The sequence below is a fragment of the Salvelinus sp. IW2-2015 genome, linkage group LG5, assembly GCF_002910315.2.
Source record: "Salvelinus sp. IW2-2015 linkage group LG5, ASM291031v2, whole genome shotgun sequence".
NCBI lineage: Eukaryota > Metazoa > Chordata > Actinopteri > Salmoniformes > Salmonidae > Salvelinus > Salvelinus sp. IW2-2015.
The window spans coordinates 2,639,911-2,660,079 of record NC_036844.1 but is presented as its reverse complement, the minus strand read 5'-3'; the positions used below and the strand labels follow the sequence as shown (position 1 = coordinate 2,660,079).

The 20,169-nt window shown below is 44.2% G+C and overlaps 2 protein-coding genes across 14 annotated transcripts in view; both read left to right on the top strand.

Moving 5' to 3' along the window:
• Positions 1–11,375, top strand: part of LOC111963790 (zinc finger MIZ domain-containing protein 2) — a 42,306-nt gene extending 30,931 nt beyond the window's left edge. The window contains exons 9-22 of one of the 13 annotated variants that reach the window (XM_023987314.2): positions 4–93; positions 564–750; positions 1,176–1,317; positions 1,499–1,595; positions 2,443–2,595; positions 2,810–2,915; positions 3,047–3,204; positions 3,343–3,410; positions 3,523–3,591; positions 3,848–4,086; positions 4,179–4,294; positions 8,373–8,606; positions 9,072–9,108; positions 9,454–11,375. In XM_023987314.2, coding sequence (XP_023843082.1) covers positions 4–93; positions 564–750; positions 1,176–1,317; positions 1,499–1,595; positions 2,443–2,595; positions 2,810–2,915; positions 3,047–3,204; positions 3,343–3,410; positions 3,523–3,591; positions 3,848–4,086; positions 4,179–4,294; positions 8,373–8,606; positions 9,072–9,108; positions 9,454–9,464 — 1,707 coding nt within the window. In that variant the 3' untranslated portion in view covers positions 9,465–11,375. Of the gene's footprint in view, positions 1–3; positions 94–563; positions 751–1,175; positions 1,318–1,498; positions 1,596–2,442; positions 2,596–2,809; positions 2,916–3,046; positions 3,205–3,342; positions 3,411–3,522; positions 3,592–3,847; positions 4,087–4,178; positions 4,295–8,372; positions 8,607–9,071; positions 9,142–9,453 lie in introns of all 13 variants that reach the window. The other 12 variants (XM_023987310.2, XM_070443528.1, XM_070443526.1 and 9 more) reach the window with 12 other exon arrangements.
• Positions 11,376–12,515: 1,140 nt separating this feature from the next.
• Positions 12,516–19,516, top strand: LOC111963792 (peptidyl-prolyl cis-trans isomerase A). Its single transcript, XM_023987315.2, has 5 exons — positions 12,516–12,683; positions 15,561–15,591; positions 16,270–16,358; positions 16,882–17,054; positions 19,037–19,516. Exons 1-5 carry the CDS (start codon positions 12,615–12,617, stop codon positions 19,167–19,169), a joined length of 495 nt encoding a protein of 164 aa, XP_023843083.1. The 5' UTR covers positions 12,516–12,614; the 3' UTR covers positions 19,170–19,516.
• The last annotated feature ends 653 nt before the right edge of the window (positions 19,517–20,169 follow it).

The following is a 20,169-nucleotide window of genomic DNA, read 5'->3' as shown; positions in this document are numbered from 1 at the left end:
CAGCAGGAGCAGCAGTATAACGGGCAGCAGGGTAACATGCCACCAGGAGCATCAGGAGGCTACAATGCCTTCACACAGGCTGCTGTCACCGCGGTAAGCCAACCTTGGTGTGTGTGTGTGTGCCTTGGCAGTGTGGAGGAGATGGTGCTTTTTGTTTCCATGACATTGTCCAGGCTTCCGTATGACCTTTGTAATTTTTTGGGTCCTTTGCAAATGTAATGTGATTTGTGGACCCAAATTAAGTACATTTATTAATTATGCTATGCCCACACGGGGTTTTTGTGTCCGCAAATTACGGATTGATACAAATGTTTTTCAATGCGAGTCATCCGTTGACATATAATGGACGGAGATGATTGTCCGTCAAACAAACAATATGTCTGCCCTCGTGCCGTATGTAACACGTCCGAAAATGGTTAACTGGAGTTTAACTTTTGACGGACAAAKACCGACAATTGATTAATTRGTGTCCAATTTGATGTGTCCGTACGTCTTTGTGGCTCTAGCCTTATATAGGATGATGTTTTTCTATGTTTCAAATTCTCTCTCCCTCCCTCTTTCAGCAGGGTAGCCGGGTGATGCCGGGGTACCCCAGTTCTCCTCTGGGTGGTAACCCCACCCCTCCCATGACTCCGGGCAGCATGCCCCCCTACCTCTCCCCCGGTGGGCCAGGACCAGACACCAAGCCCCCCTACCTCCCCCAAGGCCCCGACGTCAAGCCCAACATCAACTCCCTTCAGCCGCCCACTGGTGAGACCCACTTACTTCAACACTCCTTTATTAAGGGCTCTATTCAATCTGTATCGATGAAGCGTTACAGGTTGCGCTGGAGAAATGTAAAGGTCATTTCCCCCCCCCGCTTGAGATGACATGCAGCGTTTACCGTGAATGCAGTATCCACTAACGCTGGAACATTGCATTTAAATTTGAATGGCGCTGGGACGCTGAACTTCCGCGATACGGATTGAATAGAGCCCTAACTCATTGGATTGATGGAAATGTATATAGAGATCAGACCTGAGTCGTGTTCATTAGCCAGCAAATGGAAGAAAAAAGGACTGAAACGGGAAGGGACTTGTCCAATAAGAAAWACATTTTMTTGTRGCATTCCCTAATGTAGAGGACCCTGGGCCGAATGAGTACTTTAAATAGTCTCATCTCCCCTCCCCCTCCAGGTAACCCTAGCGACGACCTGCGGCTGACCTTCCCGGTGCGCGACGGCGTGGTGCTTGAGCCGTTCCGATTGGAGCACAACCTGGCGGTCAGCAACCACGCCTTCCAGCTGCGAGACTCCGTCTACAAGACCCTCATGATGAGGTCCGAGCCCACCGCCTCTCAGCAAATCAAAGCAGCAGTTACTGTGACGTGATCCAGTGTTTTAATACCATAGTTTGGATTTTTTCCCACATTTATTAATTGATGATTTTGGTGTGTTTGTGTGTGTGTGTGTTCATGTGTCTGCCTGTGTGGATCTGTTGACTGCATGTGTGTCCTCTAGGCCTGACCTGGAGCTGCAGTTTAAGTGTTATCACCATGAGGACCGGCAGATGAACACTAACTGGCCCGCTTCCGTACAGGTACAATCACACTTACAGGTACCCACTCACACACACACACACACACACACACACACACACACACACACACATGTAAATGCGACATCAAACAAAACACAATATTACAGACCTTTCCCAAGATAAGTGTTTTGTGTGTTTTAGATATTTTTTTGGGGGACATACAACCTGATCTTTGTGCATTTACACACACCCCCATCACAATGGGTTAGGCTGGGTTTACACTCCCCCAAGTGCTCCCACTGCTCTCTTGCGTAAAGTCACAAATTCTACCATGCACTGACATCTCTGTGTGGAGCCCTCCATACAGGTGGTGAAGTCATGAAGCCTTTACGGGAAAACTGGTGGAGTGGAGATCCAGCCTTATATCTGGGTTAGCAAGGTGATGACTATGAACTTGATTGGCTAGCCAGTTGAGTACTTCATTGGCTAGACAGGGTTGCGTTCAGGAGGGCGCAACATACTGAACGTTTTAGGTAGAAATCAAATTTAATCATACAGCCCTTCTTACATCAGCTGATATATCAAAGTGCTGTACAGAGGATCAATACCATCGATAGAACTGATGATTCCTTACTCTACATCTCTATTCTGCATGTCTTTTCTACACAACGTATTTCTACACAACGTATTGCTATCTGAACATTCCACAYTATTGCACCCTATACTAAAGGTGGCCCAGGGCCTGTATTCATAAAGCGTCTCAAGTAGAAGTGCTGATCTAGGATTAATTGTGCCTTTTGAATCATAAATACGATTATATGGATGGGGGGGGGCTGATCCTAGGTCAGAACTCCTACTCTGAGCCCAGTGTGACGACTGTGACTAGCGTGTTAGCCGATCCTCCATTCACCTGTCTGTCATGTAGGTSTCTGGTCCTTGCTTACAGGTGAGTGTGAACGCCACACCGCTCACCATCGAGAGGGGCGACAACAAGACGTCCCACAAGCCCCTCTACCTCAAGCAGGTGTGTCAGCCGGGACGCAACACCATCCAGATCACTGTCACCGCCTGCTGCTGCGTAAGTAGTACGGTACAGGCAAAAATGCTTTATGAAGTCCGGTTTCGTGCTGGTTGTATAAGGATGTTTTGTTAAGTCTTCATCTGATTCTGATCTTTGATAGCAACCAAAATAAGACCTCTTTCCCATATCTTTATCTTGTCATGAAAAGGACATATTTACTTGTTTGTAATCCAATTTCTCTCTCTCTCTCTCTCTCACTCTCTCTCTCTAGTCCCACCTGTTTGTGTTGCAGCTGGTCCACAGGCCGTCAGTACGCTCGGTTCTTCAGGGATTAATGAAGAAGAGACTACTGCCCGCAGAGCACTGTGTCACTAAGAGTGAGTGGAACACACACACACACACGCCTGACTGGCTGGTTGGTTCTCAGAAAAACAGACTTCTTCTCACTGCAATTCTCACCTGTTCTCTTCCCTGTTCTCTTCCTCTCCCTCTCTCTTCTTCTCCTCAGTTAAGAGGAACTTCAGTAGTGGGACCATCCCCGGGACCCCAGGGCTGAACGGKGAGGACGGTGTGGAACAGACGGCAATCAAAGTCTCCCTGAAATGTCCTATCACCTTCAGGCGCATCCAGCTGCCTGCACGCGGACACGACTGTAGACACATACAGGTGAGCGACTAGGCACACGCACAAATACAGGTGAAAGCACGTACTCGCATACACACGCGCATATCATCACTCTTAACATATTGTGAGAGACAAACGTGCGCACACACCCTAAACCTCTTTCTGTCTCTCTCTCGGCAGTGTTTTGACCTGGAGTCGTACCTGCAGTTGAACTGTGAGAGAGGGACCTGGAGATGCCCTGTGTGCAAGTATGTMAACGCAACAATTTACATATAATCTTTTAGCATGCCTTATCTTTCCCATAGACAAAGACCTGTTGTTTTTCTAGTCATCCGGACCATGTGTATCTCTCCACCACAGTAAGACGGCGCTACTGGAGGGCCTAGAAGTGGACCAGTACATGCTGGGCATTCTAATATACATACAGAAGTAAGTGTCTGTCTGCAAATCCCCTACTACATGGGTATTTAAATCTGAGCCTGGAGGTCCGGAGTACTGCTCGCTGGTTTTCTGTTCTACCTGATAATTCATTGAACCCACCTGCTGTCCATTTAGAGGGGAAGAATGAAAATCAACAGAATTTGCCTGCCCTACTACGTTCATATTTAGTTTTTCTTTAGCTTAACCATAATTAGGTCTACAGCTTGCCTTATCTTGCTCTTCCTTGTCTAACCTCTTCCCTCAGTTCGGACTATGAGGAGATCACCATTGACCCAGTGTGTGGCTGGAGGCCGGTGCCAGTCAAACCAGATATCCACATAAAGGAGGAAGCAGACGGGCCGGTGTTAAAACGCTGCCGGACGGTCAGCCCCAGTCACATGATGATGCCCAGCGTCATGGAGATGATCGCTGCCCTGGGACCAGCCTCACCCTACCAGGGTCAACCACCAGGGGGCAGGAACACACCTGACTACAACAGCCAAGGTAGGGAGGAGACAGACAGACGCACACACACACACACACACACACACACACACGCACACAAAAGTGTCCTTATATTTGTGGTGTTCATCCAGCAGGCACAGGATACTCTAGCCAGTCAGGCTTCTCTGACTTCCCCAACACCCCTGGAACTCCCACCCTGAGAGACTTCACCTCCCCCGGACCCCCTAACATCTATCAACAGGACCAGGTAACACACCCACAGATGGGCACACACTAATGCACAGACACACAGGAAAACACTCACAGCGATAAACAGGCAGTAGTGCTGAGCGATTAGTACTTTTTGAGGTCGGTTCGATTATTTAAAAAACTTGCACTTTTTTTTTCTCCCCCCTAATGTGGATTGAATGCTGTTACAACACAGAATAAAACAATGAATACAAGTCCCAAGATGGTAGTGACTGCCCATTACTGCTTATTAACCATCATTTATTCACATTACTTTAATAAAATATTTCAGTTACATTTGAGCTGACGCCTGACAATCACTTCAATGTAAGGCCCACGTTATGACTGCTGAATACCAACTATCAATCACTTAGATCGTGTATTTTCAGGTAGAGATGCCTCCCGAATCAACTGATCTCTATCTGCTGTATATCCAACAATCTTCTCTCTTTTACGTAGCAGGCGTAAAAGAAACACAGACGGGACAAGTAGGCGGGCAATGGATTATGGTCATTATATATACACTGAACAAAAATATAAATGCAACAATTTCAAAGATTTTACTGTAAATAAGAATTTGTTCTTAACTGACTTGCCTAGTTAAATAAAATAACAATAAATTACACAGGTGCACCTTGTGCTGGGGACAATAAACCAGTCAATTTAAATAAATTCATTAGGCCCTAATTGACTTCTTTATTTTGATTTTTTTAGAAGGGGCGTGGATCAGAAAACCAGTCAGTATCTGGTGTGACCACCATTTGCCTCATGCAGCATGACATCTCCTTCGCATAGAATTGATCAGGCTTTTGATTGTTGCCTGTGGAATGTTGTCCCACTCCTCTTCAATGGCTGTGCGAAGTTGCAGGATATTGGCGGGAACTGGAACACGCTGTCGTACACATTGATCCAGAGCGTACCAAACATGCTTAATGGGTGACTTTGCAGGCCATGGAAGAATTGGGACATTTTCAGCTTCAGGAATTGTGTACAGATCCTTGRGACATGGGCCTATGCATTACTATGCTGAAACATGAGTTGATGGCGGTGGATGAATGGCATGACAATAGTCCTCAGGATCTCGTCACGGTATCTCTGGGCATTCAAATTGCCATCGATAAACTGCAATTGTGTTCGTTGTTCGTAGCTTATGCCTGCCCATACCCTAACCCCACCGCCACCATGTGGCACTCTGTTCACAACGTTGAAAACCGGATTTATCCATGAGCACACTTCTCTAGCGTGCCAGTGGCCATCAATGGTGAGCATTTGCCCACTGAAGTCAGTTATGACGCTGAACTGCAGGTCAAGACCCTGGTGAGGACTACGAGCATGTAGATGAGCTTCCCTGAGATGGTTTCTGACAGATGGTGCAGAGATTCTTCGGTTGTGCAAACCCACAGTTTAATCAGCTGTCCCGGTGGCTGGTCTCAGACGATCCCGCAGGTGAAGAAGCTGGTTGTGGAGGTCCTGGCCTGGCGTGGTTACACGTGGTCTGAGGTTGTGAAGCCGGTTGGATGTACTGTCAAATTCTCTAAAATTATGTTGCTTATGGTAGAGAAATTAACATTCAATTCTCTGGCAACAACTCTGGTGGACCATCCTGCAGTCGACCTTGCCAATTTGAGCACTCCCTTAACTTGAGACATCTGTGGCATTGTGTTGTGACAACGTAATATTTTAGTGGCCTTTTACTGTCCCCAGTACAAGGTTCACCTGTGTAATTTATTTTATTTAACTAGCTATGTCAGTTAAGAACAAATTCTTATTTACAATGACGGCCTACCAAAAGGCAAAAGGCCTCCTGCGGGACGGGGGCTGGGATTAAAKATMTATTAAATATAAATTTAGGACAAAACACATATCACGACAAGAGACAATACTACATAAAGAGAGACCAAAGACGACAACATAGCATGGCAGCAAACATGACAACACAGCATGGTAGCAACAACATGGTAGCAGCACAAAACAGGGTACAAACATTAGTGGGCACAGACATCAGCACAAAGGGCAAGAAGGTAGAGACAACAATACGTCATGCAAAGCAGCCACAACTGTCAGGAAGAGTGTCCATGATTGTCTTTGAATGATCATGCTGCCTAATCAGCTTCTTGATATGCCACACCTGTCAGGTGGATAGATTATTTTGGCAAAGTAGAAATGCTCACTAACAAGGATGTGCACAAAATTTGAGAAATTCGCTTTTTGTGCGTATGGAACATTTCTGGTGTCTTTTTTTTATATTTCAGCTCATGAAACATGGAACCAAGACTTTACATGTTGCATTAATATGTTTGTTCAGTGTAGTTAATTACCACCCTTTCTGCGCTATGCTATGTAGAATACAACTCCCTATTACATTGCAAAGTTGGGGCTTGATCTGATTTATGACTAGAGAAACTGCAGTTTTAGCTCACATAAAAAAATCTAGATGGAATTCAAATAATTGAACAGACATTGGTCAATTAGTTGTTCAAAAAACAAGAAATAACTGAAATGTAGTTTATCAGCTCACCACMAACACATACAGGGACACAGTGACTAGGTTCGGGGGTCAATTCCATTTCTAGTCAGTCAGGGTCAGAGAAAGGGAGGGAAAGTACAGGGCCAAAGTACACACCTGGTGTTCTTACATCAGGCTTCTCTCGTCTCTATAAAGAGATCTATCACAGGCTCCACGTAGGTCACTTAATGGTGAACATGCATGTGCAAATGGACTCTGGAGTACTCGGAAAGCATTGGCTACATTTTCATCCTCTTATTTATTTTCCATCGTGATCTGCTCAGGTAATGGAATTAGTTAATTTTATTTGATACATTTCAAATGCAAATAAAGTTATTTCAGTACAGATAAGTAAAACATACACATTTGTTCCTGTGTTGGGACTGTGAACCACAATATTTTGGGTACCTCAGCTTKATTTTACGGTACTATTTTTATTCTTTACCTGGTATTTTAAATCATGTGCATAATAAACCCTAGTGATACATTCACTTAACCGAAGCATATAGATATACAGACGCATGAAAGAATATATTTGCATGGATACCGGCACACTACCGAAAACTTCATTGGAATGTTCCCTTATCAGATGCACACTTGTTAGGGCTTAGGAATCCTCTATACTTTATATTTGCATCGTACACCTTTTAAATATGAACATATTGGGCATCTTGAAGTTCCTAACAGTCAATGAGTAAAAGTGGCACTTCACATAGGGTAGACACACACTAGTATAGTAATGGAGTTACTCCTAGGAATGTGTCCCATATCAGAWTACCGTCTCGTGCTTCCAATTACGCACATTGTTTATGTCCCAAATGGCACCCTATTCCCTATAGTACACTACTTTTGACCAGAMGTCTATGGCCCTGGTCAAAAGTAGTGCACTATATAGGGAAAAGGGTGCCATTTGGGATACAGATATTGACTGTCCTTGACACTGTAGAGTAGTCAGAGACATTTTGTCTTACTTTGGTTCAAGTGGCACAGTTGGTTAGAGCAACACCAGTTGGGTGGATTTCTGAGTAGGGCGAAGATTGTGTGTCTGTGTTCACCATAAGTGACTTTGAATGAAAGCATCAGCTGATTGACCATGTCATTACATTCGTTTTTCCTGAAGCCACTTACTGTGGTGTTTTATATAAAGTGCTGTATTCATCTACGTTAGTTATGTAAGAGTGACTGTCATGCCCTTGCTCGTATGTACAGTGAAGAGCCTTTTGACTGGGCCTGGAGGAGACAGGATTTACACTCATACACACACAGGCGCTCAGTTGTCCAAGAAAGATTTTTAGAGGAACACAAAATGTCCACCATTCCCTTTCTTCACTTCTCTCTCTCACACACACACACACACACACACACACACACACACACACACACACACTGTGGAGTCGAACAGGATTGCACTTTGTTGGACCATTTTGAACGCGTTCACAACTGTTCAGCGATCGTGAACTTAACCTCCATGTAACTTCATACAATGTGAAACTCGATATCGTCTCTTTTTCTTCCCTTTATTTTTCCCTCTTCCTATCACTCTCGTCTCTCTCCCTCTTTCTCTCTCATTCATTCTTTCTCTCACCATCAGATGTCCCATTCTGGCCGTATGGACCCTTCCCATAATGCCCTGCAGCAACAACAGCAGCACCAGCAGGGTCTCCACGGTAACCAGAGTCTCGGAAGCGGCGTTGGCGGACAGATGCAGCAGCGGAACTCCAATACCCAGAATGCCCGGCTACAGGCGGAGGGCTCGTTCGGCCAGGGGGGTCCAGGAGGAACGGGGGTAGCGGGAGGAGGAGAGGGAGCGGATCACGCCTTGGATGTAAGTCACCACCTCAGCCCTGTCTAGACAGACCCATATGGAAATGCGCTCCGATACTGATATGTTCTTGACCATGGTAGCTAATACAGATATGGCAAAACCACGTTTTTTCCCTTGTGATATTCGGGCAACAGCCGCGATAGCAAACAGTCACTTTTGCAAATTTACACAAACAGTTTGAAGATTCAACACCAATGACGAAGTGGTGATAATTCATGCAGGTGTGAGTTAAGAGTGTACATATGATGCATGCGATGCCATTATGATTTTTAGCCGTGGGCTCCGTTCCAATATCCACTCTAGCAATATCACTTAGACTGAAGTCCTATATTGGGCATGCTGCGCATGCATCCTAAGTGATATTACTAGTGTGGATATTGGACCGTGGCCCTGGGCCCATGTGGGTGGTCTTATACTAACCCCCACCCTCCCTCTTTTACTGGGGACGGGGCGAACCGGGTGCAGGGGAGGAACTTCCACAGATCAATCTACTACYACAACCGTAAGACAACCATAAGACAACCGTTAGACAACTGTAAGGCAACCACACAGAGCCAGCTAGCTGCTCGTTCAGCGATAATGTGGATTGAGTGATATTGGGCATGTGGAACTGAAGCTATCTGAAGCTACCTTCACTCTTGGAAAGAGCTTGTTTTTTGCCACATCCATGTGCCACAAACAAACCTTCCTKTCTTGTTTTCCCTCTCTACCCCTTTCTCTCTGCTTTTCTAAAATGAATTCATTTAAATTCTAGAGGCTTTATTGGCATGAAAAGCGAAGGAACATGTCAAAGCAAACAATGACAACAATAACACTTTCTCTCCCTCTTCTCTTTCCCCATTTCCAGCTTCTCCCTGAGCTGACCAATCCAGATGAGCTGTTGTCCTACCTAGGTCCTCCAGATCTACCTAGCAACAACAACGATGACCTGCTCTCTCTGTTCGAGAACAACTGAAGACTCCCTTCTCGTTAAGGGACAACTTCATCCTTCTAGAGGGGGAAGGGCAGAGGAGAGGGGGGCAAAAAGAAGAGAGCGGGTACAMACCGAGGGATCCATGTTTGTATACTCTCTGTGGACCAGACCAACAGGCTTTCCCAAGGGAAGGTGCAGAGGTTAGGTAGTGAGAGAGACATGACTGTTTCTGTCTGGGAACTCTGTCAAGACTATAGTGTTTTTAGACTTAATGTAAAGCGTCCCATTGCACTCTGGATCCATCAAGTACATTTTAAAAAAATTCTGAGAAAGAGAATGACTCTGTCCAAGACTGACTGACACTTGGGACTGCCTGCACAGGCCAGCCGCTATAATTGTAATTCAATGTTCTCAAAAAATCACAAGCCGAAGGATTTAACTTTTTTAAGGATATTTTTAGAATCGAGAAAAATAAAGTGTGTTATGTTGACTTTCCATTGTGTATTTATGATTGTGGAACTTGTCAATACATGTGGAATAGGCATAGTGGATCTCTGTTGACATGACTTAGTGTCATAAAGAAAGTAAGAGTGGTGTTCATCCTAAAGGGGAGTTGTGAATGCTGAAATCAGGATATGCAGCCTCACAKCTGGGCAATACATACAGTACTCAGCTTACTGTATCTATACTTAGATCATACAAAYCCAGCACACAAAAGGAGATGTGAGGGGAATTTTCTCACGTACACTGATCTAGACTTGTAGAGCAAGAGAGATACAGAGAGAGAGGTGTTATTTTTGTACTGGGTAGGGCACAAAGAGAGGGTAAGGGGGGGTGGGAGGAGAAGAGGGTTAGTCGGATGAGTTCGAAGCCAGKTGGGGAACTCTCACCTCCATTCACACCCTGTCTCTGGTAATCCTCCCTTCTCTCTTGCTCTCCCTCCTTCAAGATAACAACTATACTGCTGAGACATTTAAACATGCACAATTGTACACACATACACTTTAAAGAAGGGATCCCCAGTAAAGTCCTGTGCATTGATGGAGAGGGGGAGAAGTTGTTTCCCTTATGTCAGGGAGTGAATGTGTATTCTCTCTCTCTTCCTCCTCTCCAGCCCATCTCTTTCCAGCCCGTAACACACATTTAAAACAATACCAAGGTTTAAACAGCCTTTCTGCTTCCTCTCTCTTGGTCTTTAGCCTGAGGGGACTATCTACCTGTCCCCACTCCTTTCCGAGGTTGTCATTGGTTTGTAAAGTGTTTGTATGATAGGCCTTACTGTTCATGGCACCAGAAGTTGGATGTGCAATGTTTTTTTTGTTGAAAAAATCTGTATGATATAAATTGTTTTATAATCATGACCATATTGCTATTAGAGTAATTCCAGAGTTGGTGAAGCTGTGRACATCTGTCCTATATTTGTTTAAACTAGCAGAGGTCATGAGTTKAGAAATATGTCAAATTCATGATGTCAGTAGACTTACGGGGGCCTGCATTCACAAAATGTCTCAAGGTCCTGATCTAGGATCAGTTTTCCTTTTCAGACTATAATTAATACAATTATATGGGTGGGGGGGGCTAGGTCCTAGATCAGCACTCCTATTCTGAGATGCTTTGTGAATATGGGCCCTGGTTACTATATATGAGTGACTGTACAAAGGATTTCAGAGACAACACCAGCATCTGCTAGGTAACCATTTTTCATGTTTTATTGTCTAGATGATGATGCTTAATAAGAGGCCCATGTCAGTGAATACAATTAATACACTGTTAAATTGTCCTATTAACTGCACACCAGTTTTTCTAAAAATGTTAAATATTTCCATTGTTTTATAAGTAAAAAATGTCACTTCTGATCATGTTTCCCTAGTTCTTTACTGTATTTGGTCCCCCTAGCTAGCAGGTGTAGGCTACAGGAAAGAACACCCTGACTTATCCCATGTGCCGCAGGAACCAGAGAGCAGAAACCAGGTTGTCTAGATAGGATGCAGCAGTGACAGTTCGTAGCAGGTTATGAGAATTAGGTTAGGAAAAGGTTTAGGGTTTGCTAAAATTGACTGACGCGKCTCGAACCTTTGACATTAGCAGCATCCCTTTTTTTTATATTACAATACAAAACATCACTACAAATATTTTCTTATGAAGCATAAAATAAATTAAGCAAAAAAATACAAATGCCTACACATGAATTGCCAACGACAACCGTTTCACAAAAGTAAAAAACAAACAAAAAACCTTCTAGGCAATATGACGGTCATGGCTAGAAAGGATCCAGCTTTTGTCATAATTTAATTTCCACTGCAGGTTTAGAATTTACGCGGCATATTAAGGTTAACTAAAATGCAAATACGTTTAAAAAAATCTACCTTGGACGTAAATGTGATAAACTGCATCCCATCTAGATATTACCAACCATYACCCAGGCTCGAGTTAGCAACACGCTACAACCGCAACATTTTAGGCGTGCACCTCGCACCGTAGTTTACCCAGGCACACATACAACACTTGCTAATCCGGCATACATACAAGATAGCGGTGTATTTTATTAGGCCTACAATAATTCGTGATCATGCCGCATACATTCCACGAGCGCTTTGTCCAGTGGTGAAAGACAAGCACTTGCCAATTCGTATCCGTTGCGCCATACAATTGCCATTGGTAACTCAGTTTTATATTTGAGCCATAATGGCGATTTTATTCAGCGGGAGACGCCCTGTACAATCCAGCCAGCGACAGTACACGCCTAGACTTTCCCTGGCAGAACAMTGGGCAGTATGTGTTATCGTCATTTGTATGCACCATAATGAGCCAATCACGAGTACGTCCCCCAAACCTCGCTGATCAAACRGGCGTGCAGGGTAGTGACCATTGTTCTAATGTATTCCCCCCAAGACATCTAATTGGTTTAAACTCYTGTCACTCAATGGTCCCAGTCTTCTAATTGGTTTGCATTGGCTCCATAGGCTTCRCTGGGGTGCGCATATATATTTTGTGTACACAGCAGTGTTTCTGTTCCGAGTCAGCTGRGGAACGATCCAGTAAACTTGGCCTGTACTCGTGTGTTTTCACGAAAATAAAAACCTTTAATCCCAATCATGCCTAACCCCAGAGTTTTCTTCGACATCACTATCGGTGATTCCGCCGCCGGCAGGATTGAAATTGAGGTAAGGAGCAGAGCAAATCGTTWTGTTTGGGAATAAATGTGCTTTTTAACTTTAAAAGGATTGTTTTATTCTCGTTAGGGTCTGCTTTAACTAGCTGCCCGGTAGTTGCATGCAACCGGGATGCTGTCAGACTCGGGTCCACGTGCTTTCATCTTTGACATGTTGATTAACTAGTTAATGTTAGCTAGTTATTGTATTTCGTTTCATTGAAAGCTKCCCAATTTTGCTCCAACCTCAGTTGATCTGCATAATTTTTCCACAATGATTGAGATTGTTTTTTTTGCTGTTCTTACGTTTACTTTGGCATTGTTTTTCTTATCGGTATCTAAATCGTAATGTAAAACGGTCTTGTCCATAGTTTTTGTAGTAGCATTCAATAATTACTGCGATCTTGGAACTCCAAAATGGGCGCGTAAATGGTCAGTTGCGTTGTTTTAACATAGCTAGATAACGTTAGTTTCTGTTTCACTTACGTTTTACGGACATGCAATTTTTAACCAGTCGCCATTTTCAGCATATTTTTTTCATAGCGCCAGATGCCATTTTGAGAAAGAAGGGATGTGGGGTTGGAAYGCCGCGAACGCAATGTACCTAAAAGCACATTGCACCAAATCAAAGTATTGGCTGCGATCAATGAATTGATTAATCTGGTAATTTACCCATCCCCATTAGCATTCTAAGGCACCAAGGAGAATGTGGACCATGGTCCCTCTGCAATCCAATGTACTGCGGTGTAACGTTATGCTAACTGTTTATTGTTATGAAATATGCTGTAAAGGTCATAGATTTTCAGCTACCTGGCCTTTCTCTCTATGCGGTAAAATCTTGCTGCTGTTAGCTGCTGCAATCATGTTTTCCATTCAAACAGCACGTGGCACTAGAGAGCCTGGATGCCCATTCCCTCCTAAATAATGAGGATATTGTGATTAGTATTACTTTTCAGATTTTGTTGACTAGGTGCAGTGGCGCGCACAAATTATTTAAGGCCAGAGKTCCGCGCGAAATCCAGGAGGATAAGACGCTAACCTGCCTTTCCCTTTTTTAAGATTAAACATTACACAGTAGCTTCCAAATGGCAAAATGGACTAGTACTTGGTGATTATTGTAGCATATCCTTTTTGACAATTTGATCTTCAAACCTTTTGTCATCACGTGGGAGGGAGCACGTGACCGTGCAGTTGATTCCATTGTTTATGAACCATAGGTCATGATGCCAGTAGCTCTGGTGCTGCTTGCTAAGCTAAACATTGTAGCCTATCCAGCCTAGTGTAGTACAGAGGTTGGTCAAAATCACAGATCCAGGAGAAGTCTATGCTCCCTGAATCTTTACCTTCCACATTAGGGCACGTGCGACTCAAAACTGACCTCAGACTAGCCTCTACAGCATTGGCCCAATGACAGCAGTGGTGACTTCCTTTTTCCTGAACTTGTTACTCATCTAAGGAGTGGAAAAGTACTGGGGTGTGTCTGGGYCTGGAGGAGGGAGGGAAGTGAGAGGAGTGGCTGGAACCCGGTGGAGGGAAAGGCATGTTGTAAAGGGCCTAAACATTCACATTTCACAGGTTGTTGACACTTGGCAGGAGTAGAATATAGCCCAATTGGCTCTAGACATTGATCTACCATAATCCCATCCCTCCTAATGCATTTAAAAGGATTTTGTGTGAACTGATCATTGCCTTAAGGGAAGAGTAATTTACTGTTATACCAGTGGTTAGCTGGTAGTGTAATGTGAGATTGTACACACTACAGTTGACATGTGTCATGCTGTGGAATTCAGTGAAGTCATTACCTGTCGCTAGTGTTCTAGGTGACTAGTTGGTTGCCRCTGACTGTCACGTGATGGGTTGGAAATGATGTCTGTAGAGATGCACCTCTGTCTCACACAATCAGTAGCTGTTTCCATTAACTTGTCCAGTGAGATTTTGCTCTTTTGGGGGGGGTTGACATTTAAATAGATCACATGAATTTTTGTAGATGAAACAATTGCCTGCTAGGTTATGTTTCCATTTAACTGTCTTGTGTCAATTTTAAAAACTTTTGTAAGTAATGGCATGACGCCAACAAAGCGTCTGCTAAAATGTYGTGGTTGAAGTGTTTCCTTTACCCATTTAGGCAAATTGTGCCATAATAAATTGGTGGTAGCCTGTATGCCCTGCCACCTATGTTTCATARCTCTGGTAGCCTGAGAAAGCCAGCATAGAATGCAATAATCTACTAATATTTGTGGCAACATATCAAGGTCTGTGCTATGGGTGAAACTTGTAGATCTGAAATAATTGGTTTAAACTTGCCAGCTTACCAGGAAAGTAAGCAATTCAGTCATTRGTGAAAGGCAGCGCAATCCTCGTCCTGCAAATAACTTTTTATAGTTGGATTTTTCAKATTTTYCAAGCAGTAGGCATTTAGAATAAAATGTGGAGTAGAGCTTCTAGTTAGTTACGTGARGGCAATCATCGTTTATTGGAGCCACACTTTCATTTGTCAGAATTATGTTGGTCAAAAGATCCATCCCTTTTGAACAGATAGAAATTGTCGCTCTTTAGAATTTCTATCTGCTGTTTCCATTACACACGTCACAATTTGTTGCGTTTGTCTAATAAACCTTAGGCAATGGAAACCTGCCTACTGTCTCGTGTTTCTCACGTGGGCGTTCTAGATTGGAACAGAACAAGTCTAGAAGCAACACCTAGAACCGAAGAGGCTTCTGCTTTGGGTCCTGTGGTCAATGCTTTAGCGGTAGTCTTTTATTACCCTGATTTATAATTATCACGTTATTCATTAGTGACAACTTGAGCTCTACCTCCATTGATCTGTGTGCTGTTTCCCCTTCATTGATTTGAGTATACTAATGAAAAGCCCTCTCTCCTCGTCTTACAGCTTTTTGCTGATGTGGTCCCCAAGACTGCAGGTAAGATGGCTTCAATGATTGACAATTCCTGAATTATTAACAAAAACACACTCTGCAAGTGATTCTCACGATAGTCTTCCAAGCCTTGTGGTTGGAATGACACCTAATGGCAACAACTGATGCTGTCCAACCTTCCCCACACTCCTCACCCCCTTCAATGGCACCTTTTCTGTCATCGGTGAGCCCTGGTCCCCAAAGGCCAGCAGCATGCATTTAGATCCATCTACGCTACATGACAAAAATGCGTCGCTGCATGATCAGATATCATATACAATGCAACAGCTGATGCAAGGCTGCTTCCTGTTTGTAATTAAGTAGCATTGAGCAGCCCTGGTCTACCTTGTCAGTCTTCATAGATTTCAGTGATCAGGAGCAGAACCACTATTTTGACTTCATGTAGCCTTTAAAGGGATACTTTGCCAAAATCTCAATGAGGCCCTTAAACTTACTTCCCCAGAGTCGGCTGAACTTGTGGATACCAGTTTTGTCTCTGTTCAGCATTAGTCATTGTGCTAATGCTAGTCATAGTGGACACTGAGATATAKTTTTTTTAAATCCAATTTCATCTGACTCTGGGGAAGTTGCTAAAGGGCCTCAATGGCAACATTTGGAAATATCTCTTTAAGCAGCTAAGCACACATCGCTGATAATAACAGGATGCCTGTCCCCCCCCCCCAGAAAACTTCCGTGTCCTGTGCACCGGGGACAAGGGGTTCGGCTACAAGGGCTCCAGCTTCCATCGCATCATCCCCGGTTTCATGTGCCAGGTGAGTGGGGGGGTTGGGTGGTTGGCAGCAGAATCTGGGTTGCTGTTTCCAGACTAAACTCAATAGTCCCGAAGGCTGTTTCTCCTCCTCAATCTTCACTGATATTCATACGGTCTCAGACAAGGAGTGCTGATCTAGGATCAGTTGTTTCCTTTTAGATCATAATGAATTATATGGGGGGGGGACTTGAACCTAGATTGGTACTTATCCTCTGAGACTCTCTGAATATGGGCCCTGATCTGATTTACATCTGACTGGTGCAACCAGGCCCAATGCTGGGCCCCTACCAGCCATATTATTAATTTACACGCATTCACTACAAGTGACCTTTTTTCTCACAATGTTTTTCTGAGCCTTGTGGTTGTGATGACACTGCCTAATGGCAACCACACTGATGCAGTCCCCAACATGCCTCAAAGTTGGGGGTTCTTGTAGAATACAGGAGCCTTGTCAGTGGCCTTGTTAGAGAAAGGGGAAAGCGATACAAAATAAATGATGTCCCTTATGCTTTGCCTTCCCCTAGGGCGGTGACTTCACCAACCACAATGGAACCGGTGGCAAGTCCATCTACGGCAACAAGTTTCCCGACGAGAACTTTACCCTGAAGCACACAGGCATGGGCTGTATGTCCATGGCCAACGCTGGTCCCAACACCAATGGATCCCAGTTCTTCATCTGCACTGCTAACACCGACTGGTGAGGGGCGACCACACACACACACGCACACACATAGTTTACACTAATTGGTGAGACTGGTTCATTTGAAATTTAGTGAATAATTTACATGCATACTCTGCAAGTGATGTTTATCTCACGACGGTCTTCCTAACATGCAGAGCGGACGCGTGCGCGGGCGTCGCAAAATAAATTTAGAAATCCACGTTATTCAATTATTGCACCCAACACTGCTCGTGCGCGCCAACGAGCGTCTGCGATGCGAAGAGTTAAAATTTAACTCCTTTCTATTTCTGATGCAGATCGTGCTGAAAGTCCTGCCTCTCCCATCTCCTCATTGGTTTATGGCAGGTACCCACGTGCCATCTCCTAATTGGTTATACCCACGTGGGTGATTGAAAGAAACTGTTTTGCCGGTTGTCATGGTAATACTATGAAAGTTTAGATGCCAATCACCATATAAGTTCAAAGATGGAAAAAGCCTGGAAGGAGGAGAGATGACTAGAAACGATTCGGTTGGCTGCTTTATGTGTGGATTACTTGTCGGAGTAGAGGAGCTTGTGCATTTCAGGTAAAATATCAACTCAATGTTTATATCCCTGGACAAATTATCTAGCAACAGCAAGCTAGCTAAATAGGACATATTAGCTAACTAGCTAATTTGCCATACATGTTTAATGCATTTCAACCTGTCCCCAAATTAATGTCATTGGTTCGCTATTTTAACCTCRGTGTCGTGATCGCGGACAAAAATACATCTATGCACGATGGCGCACGCGCAGCCGGTTTGGGTTCCGTGTAACCTTGTGGTTGTGACGACACTGCCTAATGGTAACAACTAATGCTGTCCACCTTTCCCAACACGCCTCAGACCCTTCAATGGTTCCTCTCTAATACATGCGCWCACAAACTGCAGAAACTAAGACGCATCCTCACTAGTGATGTGGCCAACAACTGTAAAGTAGTGTCCTTCAGGGCAGTGCACCACTGGTCTGTGAATATGTTCTTACCAGTGGTGGGGCTGGTACAGTAATTGTGTAGCTGATCATGGATGAAGACCGTTAAGAAAATAAAATAACTATCATCTCTTTAAGTAGATATACACTGAACAAAAAAATATAAAAGCAACATGTAAAATGTTGGTTTCATGCGCTGAAATAAAATGTCCCAGAAATTCAATATGCACAAAAAGCTTCTCTCCAATTTTATCAAAATTACATCCTTGTTAGTGAGCATTTCTCCTTTGCAGGTTAATCCATCCACCTGACGGGTGTGGCATATCAAGAAGCGGATTTAAACAGTATGATCATTACACAGGTGCACCTTGTGCTGGGGGCAAAAGGCCACTATAAAATGTGAAGTTMTGTCAACACAATGCCTCAGAGGTCTCAAGTTGAGGGAGCATGTAATTTGCATGCTGACTGCAGTAATGTCCTCCAGAGCTGTTGCCAGATAATTGAATGCCCCGATCAAAGCCCCGATCAACTCGATGCGAAGGAGATGTCGTGCTGCATGAGGCAAATGGTCACACCGTCTACTGACTGCTTTTCTGATCCTCACCTACTTAACTATTCTTTTTTTTTTTTTTTATCTGTCCAACCGATGCAGCTCTGTATTCCTAGTCATGTGAAATAGATTAATTTAGGCCCTAATCTATGGATTTCAATTGAATGATTTCCTTATGAACTATAACTCAGTAATATCTTTGAAATGGTTGCATGCTGCTTTATAAAATATTTTTGTTCAGTATACTTTACCTAATGGCCCTGCTGCAGTGCCTACTGCTAGTGCCAGGCAGAAGGACAGGAGAAAGTGTATTTTGAACGGTTAAAGCGATGCCGGTCATTTGACTGACAAATAATCCTTACCCATAAATCCATGATTGTCACAGCCTGTGACTACAAACATATTTGTGTGTTCCTGGTTGCCATAAGCCTCAGGATTACTTCTCTCTGTTAGGGACTACTTCTTAGAGGCGCTGATCTTGCTCTCTCCCTTTGTAGGCTGAACGACAAGCACGTTGTGTTCGGCAAGGTGGTGGAGGGGCTCAGCATTGTCACTAACATGGAGAAGAAGGGTTCCAGCAGTGGCAAATGCTCCGCCAAGGTCGTCATCACTGACTGTGGAGAGCTCTGAGCACCCTGTCTCTCGCTCTTTCCGCTTTCATCCCTCCTTCCCACCCTGCCTCCTTTCACCCAGCGTTGAGCTTTTCATCCCTCGGTCCCTCCCTCCACACAGCTCTAAGCATCAACCTCTCCTCCCTTCTATCCCTCCCTTAAGCTCTCCCCTCCCCCATAATCGGAAACATTCCCTTTAAGTGAGATTTGTTTTTTGTTATTAACCATTCCTCTCCCTTACCGAAAGGTTTGTCCTGTCTGAACTAGTTTCATTTGGCTTGCTTTTTTTATTTAATTTTTTGGATTGTTCCATCAGGACCACATTTGTTTAGCAAATTCTGAATAAAGTGGCAAATGATTCCTTAACTTTGTGTGTCATTGAGTAAGAGTGGATGAAATGTGTYTGTTTGTAWAAAWAWAWAAAGTRATTTTTCTCCAGTATAGACCAGTGAGCTGAGGTCACAAATGATGCACACACTTCAATGGGGCAGAAGGCTGTGTTGTGACTCTGGATGGCTCTCAACAATGAAGGTGCCATGTGGGGAATTTTAGGTGGCTAGTTTTATCTTCTTGATACCAGGTTTTGGTTGGAGTACACTGCTACCCTGTCAACGTGGATGGAGTGGGTCGAGAGCTTTTAAGTTCCTGTGTCCAAATCACTGTGGACTCAATGGTCCACACGCAAACAGTCGTGAAGAAGGTGCAACAGTGCCTCTTCCCACTCAGAATGTTAAAGATTTGGCATGGGCCCTCAAATCCTCAGTTCTACAGCTGKACCATTGAGCGCTGCTTGACTGACTGCCTCACTGCTTGGTATGTCAACTGCACCACCCTCAATCGCTTGGRGCTACAGAGGGTGGTGCGGACAGCCTAGTACATCACTTGGGCTGGGCTCGCTGCCATCCAGGACCTCTTATCAGGCGGTGTGAATGGAAGGCCTGGAGTTGTTGGTCTCCAGCCACCCAAGCCGTAGACTGTTTTTCACATGGGAAACGCTACCGGAGCATGTTTGACACTAA